Below are 16,725 nucleotides of genomic sequence, written 5' to 3' on the forward strand. Positions count from 1 at the left end.
AATTCAAAGGTTGAATTTTGATTTTTTACTAGGATTTGACTACCTTCTGCCATTTTCTCGTTGTTATCCACCAGAAATAGTGACAGCAAATTTTTCTCTTTCGCACATTCTCTTGTTACGTGCCCAAAGCAGCTACATTTTTCACAAATTAAATTCAAGTGCTCATATTCTATGTCATACATATGACCATCAACTTGAATTTTTTTTTATAACTGGAAGTCCCAAGTTAATTTGCACACATACTCTTGCATACTTTTCCCTCTGTGCAGATTTGGTGGCTAAGTCGATGCGGATCGGTCTGCCAACAGCTGACGCAATCATTTTCATGGCTCTCTCTTGATAATAGTTAATGTTTAAACCTGTGATTCTTATCCAAACCATGGTAGATCCAAAAGTGTTTTCACAAGGTCTGAATGAAGAACTCCAAGTTTTAACCGCAACATAACTACCAATAATCATCCACGGTCCTCCAAGGAGAACTTTTTCTCTATCTTCTAAGAGATCAAATTTGACTAAGAAATAGCCAAAATCGACATCTAGTACCTCATATCCTCCTTTGGTTCTCCACACACCTTTAAGCTTGTGCGTGATCGCCGTATAGCTAAAATTTTTTCCAAGAACTTTGATCACGATGACATCTTTGTAGGGCACTGCCAATATCTCGTTTGCTTCTTCATCAAGAGAAATATCCGCGGACTTTGAGTCATGTTAATGTCTCCTTTAAGCCCTTCCTTTTCACCTGATGCATGCCCCTCCGCTCTATGATGCATGCCCCCTCCGCTCTCCCCCTTATTGCTTCCGCCGACATAGCCGGCTGCCTCGCTATGTGTCACCCTCGAAGACTCTCCCCCGCTCTCCACACTCTCCATGAAGTTTTGCTTTTTGTTTTACATCATTTTAGTACTTTACTCTTTGTTTTATTAAGATTGAAAATAAGTTTAAATTAATTAAATTCAACTTAGCTGGTTTAAGTTTAGTTTATAATTTCGTTAGTTTAAACATAAGGAATAGTACATCTTTAAAATGCCATAGGCTACAGTTAGTCCTTCTAAGTATAATTTCTGCCATAATTTTTTTTCTTTTTCAATGCGATCTTCACCTTTTTAAAACATACACAGAGATTGGTGGGTGTCTTTCTCTTTTGCCTTCTCTTTTTTCTTTTAATTTTATGGCCGCGTGTAAATGTTACATGAAAAAATTTGAAAAAAAAATGCTAAAAGGCTTATTTCATGAATTCTCACCCTCTTTGTACCAAAAGAAAAAAATGAATTCTCATCCTCAATCTCAAGTGTTTTTCTCTAGAACAAATTAATGTACAAATCTAACATAATTTTCTAGCCAAGCACCACAAAATAGAAAAATAATTATAAAATAATAAAATAAAACATATTAATATATTAAATACTAGATATAGAAAAGTGTAAAATATTAAAGAAAAAGAATGAGGAGAACATGTGGCAAACAAAGTTAAAGATGCAAACCTAACAGTTCTAGGTGTTACTAGCTCGGTCAGGAGCAGTTGTTTTAGGGGATTTCACTTTAGCCATATCAACAAGGTCCCCAAACAACTTATCCTCTGGCTTTGAAGGTTTTCCAGATGGCACATAAGAAGTAGCAGAAACTTGGTAAGAGTTCCTCATACCATTGTCATCACTCACAGATAAACCATACATCTGTTGCTCAACATATTGAACCCCTTGTTGCTGCTGACCGTAACCATATCCGACGAATTGGTTGCCATACATTTGTTGTGGATACATGTAAGCCATGTTACCATTTTGCATTTGATGTGGAACCGTAGACATGTAAGCACCACCAGGAACACCTTGAATCTGCTGAGGGAATTGCTGATTGCTTTGACCAGCATTATTGTTATTGATTGTTGAAATATAGGTATTTGCATTTGGCTGCTGCATATACATACTGATAGCTTGATCATTCCCCATTGGCTGAGGTAGTCCTTGACCATGCGTACCAGCACTCTGTACATGTGTCATAACCACTTGAGTGACCTGTAATGGTTGTGGATATTGGTTGCCGGCTGCTGTAGGACTACCATTTTCGGTTGTTTCCCAAGGAGGTGGTGGAAATGATCCACCACTTTGTGTGCCTATAGCCATAAAAACATGAGTGATGTAATAATATCAAAAAACAAAAAAATGATACCTACATACAAAAAATCAGCTATATATTTGTATATAAATATATATGTAATTTAACTCATTTTTAATATATATTTTATATTTTAATATGTATTTTATATTAGTAATTGATTTAGTGACTTAATTTTTTATGTACACCTAATATGGTTCATCTAAAAAAAAGAGTGAAAATTATAGGTCACACTTCATTATATATCATAACAATTGCTTAAGGAAAAAGAGTAGTTGTTGTGAAAGAATTTAACCAAATAAAGAATCATTAGGTGTACCATAAGCTGGTGAATTTGGTGGTGGTTGTTGTTGTTGTTGTTGATGTTGTTGTTGGGCCTGAGAATTATTCCAAATAGGAGCTGTGGTTTGTGCAAATGGTGATGATTGTTGCTCATAATGAGGTGATCCCACATTTGGCATATTTACATTGGGATAAAATATGCCTTGAGATATGAAAGTCTGGTGATGAAATTGGGGGGATAATGAATTTGGTTGGCCAAGAATTGGAGTAGGTCCATTGTTACCATTAGAGAACATATCAAAAAGAACAAGTGCATTATTCTGATGAGGTGTTGGACTGGCTGGCTGCTGTTCTCCTAGAGGAACAAGAGCAAGTGAGTTATCAGCTTTTGGTGATGAGTTATAGTCATCACCACTGAGTAGGTCCCATTTGGCATTAACATTCAAAGGGGCAGCAGAACCATTTGCCGTTGGGGGTGCAGTAAGTAGTAATTGGTTGAATGTCTGGGACTCAGCTTCAGCATTAGATGGTAATCTGCAAACATAAAGTAAAATAAAATGAAGATATATATAACCTGAAAGAACTATGCAATTATGCAAACATGTCACCCTATTGTCGAAGAAAGTTGGTATATAATTCATGCTGTTGTCTACGGTATCAAAAATTAATTGCGTCAGTAAATCTTACATTGATAACTTTTCCAAATTTATTTATCAGGATCAAATTCAACAATTTTGACATGATTTTAAAAAGTACCAAAAAATTGGTCGTAATTCATATATCGGCTTCATGCATGAAGCAATATCAAATTATGCAACCAAAGCAAAGGTTTATGACCTAATTAATCAAATACAAGATTTTATAACTGATTAGTACAGTACTAATTTATGAAATCAAACACAAAAATAAAATTTAAAGAATATAAATGAAAGAATAAAACAGGATTTTAAAAACCTTAATTTTACAATAAAACATTATTACTCTACTAGAAATTATCCAAAATTTCTAAAACTCCAAAAAGATAGCATCCAATAATTAATTACATGGATTTTAATTAGGCTAATGGAGACCCGATTACCTCTCATCGCTTTGTTTACCACCATCTTCAGTATCAACCAGAGGATGATCAACAAGTGCTCCAGGAGTTTCAGGCTTTGGTTTCTCGTTGTCCTTTTGATTAGAAGTTCCTGAAGCAATGGATTCATGCTTGGCCAGTACACGTTGTAGATCATCATTAAGAGCTAGACCCTGGCATAGGAGTGACTCATCACTGGAAAAATTAAATATAAAAAAGTTAATATACCAGTTTGTTTTCTTTGAATTTGAAGAGAAATTACTAGGAATACAATTAAAAAAAATATACTTGCACCATTTTTTAGTATACCTTAAGTTGTATAATTTTCTTCTTAGAAACAATACACATCAGTTATTGCTTATAATTTTATCATTATATCTATTTTTATATCTAAAAATAGAAAGTATACAGTACACATAAAGGTATATGAAAAATAGTGGAATTAACACAACTCAAAAAAAATAATAATAATAAATAATAATTTCTAACCATAAAAGATTTAACGCCGATAAAATTAACCATAACAAAATAAAACTAATATTCTACCCATAAAAAATAAATTATACTTAACACAAATAACTAATTGTTAATTTTTTATTAATTTCAATAAAAATTAATTAAAATGTCCAAATTACTCCTATCTACTCTATTTGCCTCGTCGTTATTCTCAAAAAGTGCGTACTCTCTATTTATTAATGTTATTTGTCTCCTTTTGTCTCATTCTTTCTGTTGCTATTTGTTGTTGTATTGTGTTGATGGTAGTGTTTGGTAATGGTTGTGAACTTGTGATGGTCATATAATAATGGTGTATAAAACTTGAATGTTAATAGAGAGTTGAGTTGAAGAATTTATAAGATTGAAAATAATAAAAAAAATGAGAATAATTTAAATATTTTAATTTTTTAATAAAATTAATAAAAAGTTAATGATTAATTATTTTTGTTAAATATAATTTTTTTTAATAAATAAAAATTAATTTTATTCTTTTATAATTAATTTTATCCACGTTTAAATTTTTTATGGTTAAAAATAGTTCTTTTTTAAAAAAACAAAAAAAAAAGTTAAGAATAGGATAATAAAGCCAATTTTGCGCACCAAAAAAAAAAAAAGCCAATTTTGTTGCATAATATCACGGAAAAGGGACATCAGGCCTTACGAAGTTGAGTTAACAAGATGTACCACTCTCTGTTTGTAAGTTCTGCACTGGCCCACCAATTCAATTATAACCTCCTGTCTAAGCCCCTGAAAATAAAATTAGAGGTTATACATGACATGTCAGTTTTCTTTCTTTTTGTTTTAAATTTAAAACATGATAATCATCGGTCCTTGAGTTTTATGGTTTAAACTTAAATATTTGCAAGTGGTTCATAACAGATAATTCAAGTGTAAGATAATAGTAACAACATAAATAAATGATACTCATATATCAAATATAGATCACCTGCTTTATGTTTGTTTACATGTACAGAATACTCAAACAGAAATATATAGAAATAAAATTATATTTGATAAATAAGATATAAATAAAAATATTATATTTAGAGATATTGAATAAATATATTTTATATTTATTTTTAAAAAATATAAAAAATATTAACAAAAAATATAATTTATTTTTTATTAATTTTTTATATTATATTTTTTTAAAATTTTTAGAATAAAAAATGAAAATAAATTATTTTTTATAATTTATTTTATTTTATCGTTAAATAAAATACAAGAACACTAATTTTTATGTTTTTGTTTTTTGTATTTTATTTTTAATGCCTTATCTTATTCTGTTGTCAGAACCAAACACAATATTCCTTTGCTAAAGCTTCTAGGCACAGTTAAGTTTTAGCCCGCAAAACGTTTAATTCGATCAATTTCACCCCTACCAACACGGCAACACGTTCAAATATTAAAAAATCGGGTAAAATATACTTTTTGTCCCTAACGATTTTGAAATTTTTTAAAATGATTTCTAACATTTAATTTGATTCAATTTTATCCTTAACGTCTCAAATAAATTTCAATTCTACCGCTGCAATAAATTTTTTTTAACAGTCAATAATTAATAAATATATATTTTTTTTAATTTTATCCTTATTCAAAATTTTAATTTTAACCCCAATCTACTTAAAATTTATAATATTATCCCAATCCCATCAATTCCTCCATCGTCGGTCTTCTTTTTCTCCTTCTGCGATGCGGGACACCCTCCACCTATCAATCATATCGCACAACCTCATAGATGTTTTTTTTTTATTGTATATGGATATTTCTTTTAAATTCAATGGATGTTGCTTGTTATTGTACATGGATGTTTCTTTTCATTTCGGCGCTAAGGTCCTGCATTTTCAGCGACATTGATAGTGTGACAGGGGAGAGGAGAGTGGAGTGATTGCGGAAAAAATTAGGATAATGGAAAAAAAGAAAGGTATAATTAGGAGTAAGGATGAATAATATATATATATATATATATATATATATATATATATATATATATATATATATATATATATATATATATATATATATATATATATATATATATATATGTTTAGTGGCCTGTGGTGTAGCCCGTTGACCGTTGTCACGCGTTTTGGCTCCTTCATGCGTCCGCAACCGCCGCACGCAATCCAGCCTCATTGCGCCTCCATCGCGCCATGGGGATTGCCTCTGCCCTCTGTCGTTGCTGCTGTATCGTTGGGCTTCACGAGGGAGAAGTCGTGTCGATGGCACAATTGCAACACCCCTTGCATCGTCATCCTCCATTGTGCCCCTCCGCCGATGTCAAACTTCTTTTTCTCCTTCTGCGACGTGGGGTGCCCTCCACCTTCTATCGATCATGTCGTATAGCCTCACATATGTTTTTTTTTTATTGTACATGGATGTTTCTTTAAGTTCGATGGATATTGCTTTAAATTCGATGAATGTTGCTTTTTATTGTACATGGATGTTTCTTTTTATTGCGGTAACATTGACGATGACAGGGGAGGAGAGAGTGGAGTGACTGCGGTGAAAATAGGATAATGAAAAAGGAGAAAGGTGTAATTGAGAGTAAGGATGGATAATACGTTTTTTCATGTTTAGTGAACTTGTGGATGCGGTGTAGCTTGTTGTTTACGTCGTTCACATTTTTTATTATCTATCTAGTGAAACCATTATAACTTTTAAATAGATTGAAGTTAAAATTAAAATTTTGAATAAAAGTAAAGTTGGAAGAAAAATATTCATTAATTATTGACGATTAAAAAATTGACGGCAGAGGTAGAATTAAAAAATATTAGAGACAAAAAAATATATTTTATCTTAAAAAATTTAATTGGTCACTTAAGTTGAGCATATATATTAACAATTATGTTACAATTTAAAAAGTATAATGAATGGAGTTTAAACTTTTGAGTATTTTTAATTATTTATTATTACATATTTATTTTATTATAAATTTAAATGTGTTTTTTTAATAATGCTTTATTTATATTTCATACGTTCTAATATATTTTAAGATTAGACCAAAATTTAATAACATATCAGACTTCATATTTATAATAATAGATAGGTCAAAGTCACACCAAATGGTGAATATAATGATTTGGATTTGTTTCATTTTGCTATGAAATGTTATTAGGATGTACGAATATATTCTTCAATTGAATCAGTAGATTTATCTATAGAAGTCTTAAGCATCACACACAAACAAGCACCATATTTGAACAATTGAACTGAATAACTTACTTCTTTATTTCCAGGGTCTATTGCATTCAGCATCTCTGCAAGAACATCCAAGATACCACGTGCGTTTTGAATCTCAGACAAACTGGATATAAAAAGGTCAATTAAAAAAATATAGGATAAGAGCATTGTTGGTAGAAAATTTTATAGAACTCTTTTCATTGATAATCTTTAACATGTATATGTCAGTTTTTTTTTTTATCATCCTCATCATAGTCATCATCATAATAGTTGTTTTTGGTAGTCTGATCTTTCGTAAAAAAGTTAGTACATAAAGTACCATCTCTCTCTCATCTCTCTTTAAAATCTAAATACCTATCAGAAGTTGGAATCCAGGAATAGAAATCGATTCCTTCTTCAAACCATATTAAAGATCTAACAATCATTTTAGTTGGAAAAATAGTTAGAAGGCAAGGCCAATTGGGAGGGAAAAAATGCTTAAAAATGACATTTGCTCTAAGAAAAAAGAGAGTTCTGAAACAAGTGATCAAGGTGATAAATATGGCTATGATACTCAATTACGTTGGGTTTATATGTAATTACCGACAAAGAAAGATCATAAGATAGAAGGAAAGTATGAAAGTAATAGAAAACTATATAGATCAGCATAAGAAAACTGAGTCCATTTCTCATAATAAAAAGAGATAGAAATACACCTTAGGGTTGGAAACTCAGCCTCGGTTGATGACCCGGTTGATGATGACCCAGCTGTGTCCCCCTGCACATCAAAGTTGCGGATATTTTGTGGATGTGATGTCAATGGACGTGTTTGTAGAGGTGTGAATACAGGTGGAGAACTTTCAGATCTTGGAGGGAATACTGCTCCTGCATGCTGAAATAGACAAATACTTCATAGGATTCAAGAAATAAGCAAAAACTAATTCTTAAATGTATGTGCAAGTGCTTTGAATGTTACCATTCACATTGAAAACCCATCTAAACAGTAAGATGAAAGAATTATGCAAAATACTACTCTTTAGAGAATTTCCCCCATGCTCATATATAAGGAAAAAAGATCATTAAGTTAAAATAACTTGTTTGTAAACCTACCAACAGTTCTTGGTATGCAGCATAATATTGAGGATATCTTGCTCTTTGCCCTCCAAAGGCTTCTTGCCAAGTATCAATAAGATTCAGTATCTTCTCTCTGACATTAGAATCAGGCTACAATTGGCATGACAAATAACATAAATATAATTTATAAAATGAAAGCATGTATGAAAGGAAGGATATGGAAACATAAAAGAGATATGTCTACCTTTTTCCTTGCTACTTTCACCATCTCATGAAGAACCTCTTTCTCTGCAACATGCATGTGAACAGTATCTCCACAGTTCTTTACAATTGTTTCCAGCAACTAAAATATTAGACACCAATTTAAAACCGAATGAGCTTTTGCAGTTGTTAAAGATGATACAAATATGTTTGTTATATCCACAATTGAGAAAATCTTCCTATTTAAAGAAACATAATTTGAACAGCTACTATGCTATTTTCATTAGAAACTCTGTCTAAGGCAATCTGAATGCACAACAACCGCATTAAAGAATAGATATTAACCATTTACAGTGAACACTAGCGACTCAACTCCAAGTCTCCAAAATTTAGTACATTGATCCTACTTTTGAAACATCAAAGAAAGCGATATTTAAGAAGCTATCTGGACAACACTTCAATTTCACATAAAAAGTAGAAGTGACAAAATGATGTTACGAGAATTTTAATTGCTTGCAATTCAAGCCTATCACCTCACAACTCAAATAGTGACCAACTTTGTCGAAGTTTGAAATCAAAATAAATGTGAAAAGGAAAACACATACATGAAAGATACATAAACATATCTACTTACAGTTAATGCAAGGAGTTGAGCTTTAGGATTTTTACTTCGAATCCGCCTCTTTATGCCTTTAACGACATCCTTTGCTTGCCTGATAAATCATAACCAAATTGATTTCTCAAACTCTAGAAGTATAAACCAAGATAGAGAGAAATAAAATATCGTAAATTGAGTTCCATTTCAACTTGTGAAAGCTCCAAAGAAAGTGCACACAAGAAACAAGAATAAGTAAAAATTGATATGGCAGTATGGCACCAACTTTCTCCCATTGACAAAAGACATCACTCACAATGAGCATGAATAATACATTTTTTTTATATTTAACATAAATACTACATAATTATAAGAAGTGTATAAATTCATGGATAATCAACGATACAAAGTTTTATTGCGTGTAGTTTTCACCAAGTATAGTGTTTTATGGTATTATATTCTTAAATAAAGCACAGTGTGAATCCCTGTGAATTGCACAAATCACTGTCTGTGATAATGGTTTTGTACCATAATAGTTTATACTGAATATCAAAACTCTAAATTCAGATATGCCAACTCTAGATTCCAATTCTAGACATCGCTGATCGCACTCCATAAATAATAATATTCACTCTTAGAAATTTTCTCCTTTTTTCTTGTCATTTAAAATAATCTGAATCATTTTCTTAGGTATCTGAATTTACAGTCGAATTAAAAGATTTCTTTTCTATTTCTTATTTTTTAAAATAGTTGATCCCTTGGTTTTAAGCCAGTAATGAAAAAATTGAAATCGTAATTCATCGCCGAGAATAAGTAACTGCAGAAAACTTCACCTCCAAGGCAACAACATATCTAGAAAATTAGAAATTAATGGAAAGTGTGAAGATTTTGAGAAAAATAAGTAACAAAAAATTTCATTCATAAAAAAATGTTAATAATTCCGAGACGAAAAAGAAGAAGAAAATTGCAAATGAAGAAAGAATGTAGATATATGGTGTACCCAGGATCATGGTTGAGTATGTCACAGATTTCAAGGTTCAAAGCCCAATCAGGACCAATCAGCATGTCGCTCGTGGCACGTTCAACTAACGAGTTCACCATTTCTCTTTCGTCAGCGATAACCACAGCAACGATTCTATCCGATCGGTGCTTCTTTCCTTTCCTCCGGTGTCGGAAATCTGGTTTTCCAATGGGATCGAAGACCGATTCCGGCGACGCGATGAAGAGACTTATGTTTATAAGTTATAACGGAATTAACGGTTTCTCATTATTCTCTCTCTTATTATGCGCTGCTAGCTGAATTTCGTTGAGAAAAGGTAGGGCCTAGAGGGTAGAGGAGGAATTGGAATGCGGAACTATCAAAATAATATTTGAATTGAAAATTTTGAAAGGAAAAAGTATTATTTTTTACCAAATCTTAATATTTGGTCCATAATATTTTAACGTTTTATTTTAGCTTTAAAATTTTTAAATATTTTATTTTAGTGTCAAAAAATTTAAAATGATTTAATGCAATTTTATCATCGAATTTAATGCAAACAATTTATATATTGAAAAGTCAATATTTAATTTTAGTATATAAATAAAATCGATCTACTAATAATTATTAATATAATTTTTTAAAAAATATTAATAATTAATTATTAGAATTTAAAATTTTTTTAAAAAAATATTATAAAATTTTTTTAATTATGTTTTAATATGACTTAATTAATAATATTATTAATGTCCACATCACTTATTCTATTAAGTTATTAAATTTAACAAAAAAAAAAACATTGAACATATGCAAAAATTTTTAAAACAAATAACACGTTCAAAATATTAAAAATTAAATTAGTACTTTATCTATTTTTTTAATATATTGCCAATCATGGGACTCCATCTTTCCAATTTTTTTTCTTGATAACTGTTTTTTCACTTCCACAGCAAAGTAAACAGAGACGTGTGACCATTTTAGTCAAACATTTTTTAGATACAATGATAGAATATGATATTTTTAGGAAAAAAAAAATAAATAGGTCCTTAACCTTTTAGTTTGTGAATATTTATATCTTTGAGAATTTAAAAATACATTTAAGTCTCTAATTTTTTTAAAATTTGGATATATTGATCTATGTATCTAATTTATCCTATTTTAAAAACTCCCCCATTCGTGCATCCGTATATCGACTAGGCCAGTACAATGAAAGCTATGTTTGATTTTTTTGTTAGATTTGTCAGACCCAAGTGAACAGAAAGATCAATGTGTCCAAATTTTGAGAATATCAGAGACTTAAATGTATTTTCAAATCGTTGGAAATTTAAATATCCGTGGAACAAAGGGTAAAAGACCTATTTGTTCTTTTTTCATATTTTTAAAATAGTCATCTAAATATTTTTTAAAAGAAATTTGAGTTAAATACAAATTATTTCTTAAATACAAAAATTACATGTTTGTCATTTATAAAAAATATAATATTTTTTATTATTTTTATTGTATTTTTAAATTATTTAAAATTTATTTATTATTTACATCTTTTGAAATTATTTTTGTTGATAACATAAATTTTTTTATTACTTTTAATAGTTTATCTTTATTTATAATGTTAGGTCGTTGAAGTTTAAGATTTTGATGCTTAACTTTTTATAAACTATAAAGTATGTCAATCATGCAAAGAGTATAATAAAATTAACTACCAATATAAAATCAACCATGCTAGGCAGTCAACTAAAATATCATTACTAGTCGAATTATAAAAACACCAAAAAAAAAAAAAAAAATAAAACAAAAAAATAGTATCTAATTCACTCCAAAAACTCACTTTTAATGTTATACTAAAAAAAAGACTCATTTGAACCTTCACCACTTCACTTTCTTCTGTTACATCTTTTTTTTCCAAGGGAAATACTACCTTCGTTGTGCCCAACCTTCACCGCACATTCCCCTCCCCCTAGTGCGCTATCTCCACCGTGCTCTGCACTCCCATGCACTGCCCTCCTATGTGTTGCCCTCCTTATGTGCATCATCTTGGTCACAGCATCGCCGTCCCCTCAGTGTGCTACCTCCACCGTACTCTACACTCCCATGCACTGCACTCTCGTGCGTTGCCCTCCTCATGTGCGTTGTTTGCGTAATCTTGGTCACAGCATCGTCGTCGTCGAACTTCAGCAGTGCCATCATTTAGAGCAGGTCGCTATGGTTGCCGTTTGTTGTTGTTCCTCTATTCCTCGTCGTCCATCCGAGTCTGGTATTTGAAAAAGAACATCCAAAAACGAACGAAAAGAAAAATCTCAAACATAACGAAAAGAAACATCCAAAACATCACGATAAAACCATCCAAAAACTAACAAAAAATTCAAAATTATAAAAAAAGACACATTCGAAAACCTAACAAGAAAATATTTAAAACCTAACAAAAGATAAATATCCAAATCATTTAGAAAATATCGAATAACAAAAAGGAATATCCATAATTATGAGAAAAAGAACATCCGAAACATAACAAAAAGAAACATTCGAAATCTAATAAAAGAATCCAGAACATCATAAAAAACCATCCAAAATTAATTAATAAAAAGAAACATCTACCATTATTGAAAAAAGAACATCCGAAACATAGAAAAAGAATCATTTGAAACTTAATAAAAGAAGCATCCAATATTTAATAAAAAACCATCCAAAACTAACAAAAAATTTCTAAAATTATTGAAAAAAGAACAACCAAAATATAACAAAAATATATCTAAAATCTAACAAAGAAAAAACATAAAAAATAGTTGTAAATATCTTATGAACCTATTAAAGAGGAAGAAGGTTCACAAGCTCAGAATTTTCTTCATGTGAAAGATATTTCATAGACATATCGCGTATAACACTAAAATTGGAATCTCCTTCATCAATTGAAGGACGCTGCCCATGAAGGACACCGACACCACTGATGATTCGTGCTCCACGTGAGGCTATTATAGATTTAAACAGTAATGTAGAATCATCCAATCAACAGCGCATAATTTTGCTATAGAATTAGTGAACAAGCGCATAAAATTCTACATAATTACGACGGCAGGTGGAGACCCACGGCGTGCTGATGATTTGACGGCAACAGGGAGACGCACGTCACGACAAAATTAATGATCAAAAGAAGAACACGAAATGGAGGACGAGAGGCGCATAATGAACTTTTTGAATGGTAAACGAGCATTAAATAAGTGTTTGTTAATTTAAAATCATGGTTTTTATGAAAAGTTGGCTGGTTTGTTACATTGTTGGCAGGAAAAAGAGTTGGCTATCTATATTTTTCGTATAAAATATACGTTAAAGTACAAAATATACATTAAAAATGAGTTAAACATATATATATTTATACCTAAATAGATGGTGACTAATTGTAATGACTGATTTTAGTGTACACATAATATTTTTGAAACTATATACACACAAATACTCATTTAACCATATTAATGTTAAATTTGACTATTAATAACATAATCAAATTAATTTTAAATAATATGTTTACAATCTTACTTCTATATTATTTTTAAATATTATTATGTAAATTATAACTTATAGTATTCGAGTATCAAATTAATTATTAAAAAAAATATGTAACTATATAAGATTTTTGTATATGTATGTAGGCAAAGTATTTAATAAAATTTTTATAGAGAGCTCCATATATGTTTTTTGTTTCCTAACATTTTTAAATTTTTTTTAAATGTCTTTTATTATTTAATTCAATTTAATTTTTTCCTTAACATTTGAATTAATCTTCAATTTGACCATCATCGTTAAATTTTAAACGGTCAACCGTTAATCAATATTTTTATTCTAATTTTACCCTTGATTATTTCTTTTATTTTTTATTTCAATCCAAATTTTAACCCCAAATCCACCCCCTCTTAATCTTGAATTCTACCACCCTCTAACCATTAACAACCCAGCACCTTTTACCTCCACTATCACCACCTGCCAATCTCTTGTAAAGCTTCTATAGCCCTTTTTCACTCATTCCCTACAAAATTATCAAAAAACAAAATCTTTAAAAGTACCAAATTCAAATTTTCTATGCATAATTTGCAAGTTTCTACACGACCCAAATGACCAAAAGTTCAAACTTCAGACACAATTTGTGCTGATTGAAGCTAGAATTTTCAATAAGTAAAAACAGGTAACGCAAAGCATTGAGAGAAATATAAAGAGATGGTGAGCCATTGATGCCATCGTCGACAAAAAATGAGAAAGAATGGAAGGATGCGAAGCAGGAACACACACACGCAGAGTGAAAGAGAGATAGCTCGGCAAGAGTGACGAATAAGATGGGAGCCCGTGCCGCCGTACCTCTGGTCGCGGGAGAACGTCGAGCACTGATGCCACCGGAGGATGATGTTGCACCGCCACAGGTGTTGTTCGAGGCTGCCATTGCTGCTATTTCGCCTTGCCCTGTGATGCCCTGTGCCACCCAAAGTGTTGCTAGTGACGTCCGCTCCTACTGAAGTAGTTTGTTGTTCTGCATTTGCACCCTCCACCACCATTTTTGTTCCTTCTCAGCCACACCTCTGCTTGTTGGAACCACTGCTGGAGGTGGCAATGCGAGACAGATCTAGGAGGTGCCACGAGGTGGAGACCTAGACAGAGGGGCGGAGAAGAAGAGGGAGGAGGAGGAACAATGGTGACGCTAAAAAACGAGAATAGAGAGGAAGAGGGTGGAGGAAGGGCATCGGAGATATGTTGGAGAAGATATGTAGATGAGAGTAAAAGAAGAGTTTATGGGTTTGAGAGACTGAAGAGAGGATGAGTGGATGATAGGAAGAAATGCTGCATTTGTTTCTGAGAACAAGACAAGACAAGACTTTAAGAACAAGACACAAAGGATAGAGACACAAAATTTTGTAGTTTTATATTCTGTTTGGTGATAAATCAGAACAAATTATGAAAATTCAATTTATTCTCATTTTTTTCATTAAAAAATTTGAGACAAAAAATATAATAATAAAAAATATAATTATAAAAAATTAACAAGAATAATGAAAGAAAAAATAAAAAATAAGTTGTGTCCTTTGTTAGTGTCTCTGTGTCCTTCCTGTCAAGATGAACACAAAATACACTAATTCAGTATCTTTGGACACATTGTCTCTGTCCATATCTCCTCTGTCAAACACGATTTTGTGTCTCAGTGTCCCTGTCTTAGTGTCCTATCTCTGTAAACAAACGCAGCCAAAGGTTTCAGGATAAAACTGGAATAAAAATGTTGACTAACAGTTGACTACTTAAAATTTAACATTAAAGATAAAATTGAAAGTTATTTCAAACGTTAAGGAAAAAATTGAATCGAATTAAAAGTTAAAGGTATTTTTGAATAATTTTAAAAATGTTAAAGACAAAAAGCATATTTTACCCCCTTAAATTGTTTCCGAAAAGATCCTAACTCATTATGATGTATTTATTTATTATTAGTAATAAAATTTATTATATTTTTAAATAGACTCAAACAGTCTAATTCAAAATATCCCTAAGATCTTGTTTGAAATGTTAAGAATTAGAACTTATTTAAGATTTAATTTTTTTTCTTAATTTGAAATAACTAAAAATTAATGATTTAAATTCTTTTGAGAATTTCAATTCCTATTTTGTCCTCATTTATAAATCAATTCTTATACTCTTGAAACCTACTATGAAAATGTAAAAAATATATCTATTTACAATTAATAAAATAATTTTGTCAAGGATAATATTGTAAAAAAAGAAAATTTAATTCATATAAAAATTATTCCAAATCAAAGAATTTAATTCTATTATATTCTATTAATATATTAAAGTCATTCTAAATTATAGAATTGAATTTTAAATAGAACTGAATTCTTTTTTTTTTAAAGGAAATAAAATTCTGTTCTCATATTAAATTGTTTCCAAACAAGCTCTAAATTAAGAGCATCATCAACAAAGTTGAATCTTCAACCCCATTGAAAATACCCACCCACCTAGACAGTAGCCGGCGACGAGACCTTGCCAGCAGAACAAACTTGATAGAATTTTAATTTGTTAGGAACTTTGTTGAGAAAATAGAATTTTGTTGTGTTACTCTTCCGACTTGTTCATCTTTAATCCATATTGATTAAACCAAGATTCTTGCAGCCTCTTTTTCTCCCTTTTTTAACGTTTATGGTTATACCAAAACTGAATGTTAGTATCCCAATTTACTTCTGTAGTCAATATCTACAATCCTAATGCACTCATTAATAATGTTGTAGTTGTATATGTGTTGCAATTGCTGCTACCACTTGCATTGCGTCTATATATTGTTATTGACTATATAATCATATCTTGGGTGAGTAGTGCAAAGAAGAGGGCATGAAGGTATCGGTGAAGATGAGGATGCCAGAGAAGGGAGTAGACAGAGTAGCTGGAGAGGGAACAAGAGCGTGAGGAGAGTGCGTTGTGCAGGAACTTCCAAAGTCAAGGAGCTGACCAGACTACGTAGGTCAACTTGGAGTGGTTAAGGAAGTTGATGAGTTTGATAACGCAAGAACGAAAGGGTAGTGGAGGCGGCCGCAATGGTTCAGGAAAGTTAGAACCGTTTCCTTGGTCTTATGACCATGGTCGTTGGTGCTATTTAAGATCCACTATCGACTGCCGCTTCGGTAAGTGGGCATTTCTTAGTAGGATTGAAGATTCAACTTTATTTATAAATGCACTTATCTTAGAAATATTTTTAATTAAACTTAGTTTATTTTAGAAATATGATAAATT

At 31.0% G+C, this 16,725-nt stretch overlaps 1 protein-coding gene across 1 annotated transcript; it reads right to left on the reverse strand.

Annotated features, from left to right (window-relative positions):
* Positions 1–1,313: 1,313 nt before the first annotated feature.
* Positions 1,314–10,164, reverse strand: LOC107622029 (TOM1-like protein 9). Its single transcript, XM_016323963.3, has 10 exons — positions 9,997–10,164; positions 9,036–9,114; positions 8,445–8,543; positions 8,237–8,350; positions 7,843–8,018; positions 7,190–7,271; positions 4,626–4,711; positions 3,473–3,664; positions 2,432–2,928; positions 1,314–2,110 (listed from the first exon to the last, which is right to left on the reverse strand). Exons 1-10 carry the CDS (start codon positions 10,095–10,097, stop codon positions 1,491–1,493), a joined length of 2,046 nt encoding a protein of 681 aa, XP_016179449.1. The 5' UTR covers positions 10,098–10,164; the 3' UTR covers positions 1,314–1,490.
* Between the last annotated feature and the right edge of the window lie 6,561 nt (positions 10,165–16,725).

Source organism: Arachis ipaensis, chromosome B10 (assembly GCF_059453495.1).
Source record: "Arachis ipaensis isolate K30076 ecotype BB chromosome B10, ASM5945349v1, whole genome shotgun sequence".
NCBI classification, from domain to species: domain Eukaryota; kingdom Viridiplantae; phylum Streptophyta; class Magnoliopsida; order Fabales; family Fabaceae; genus Arachis; species Arachis ipaensis.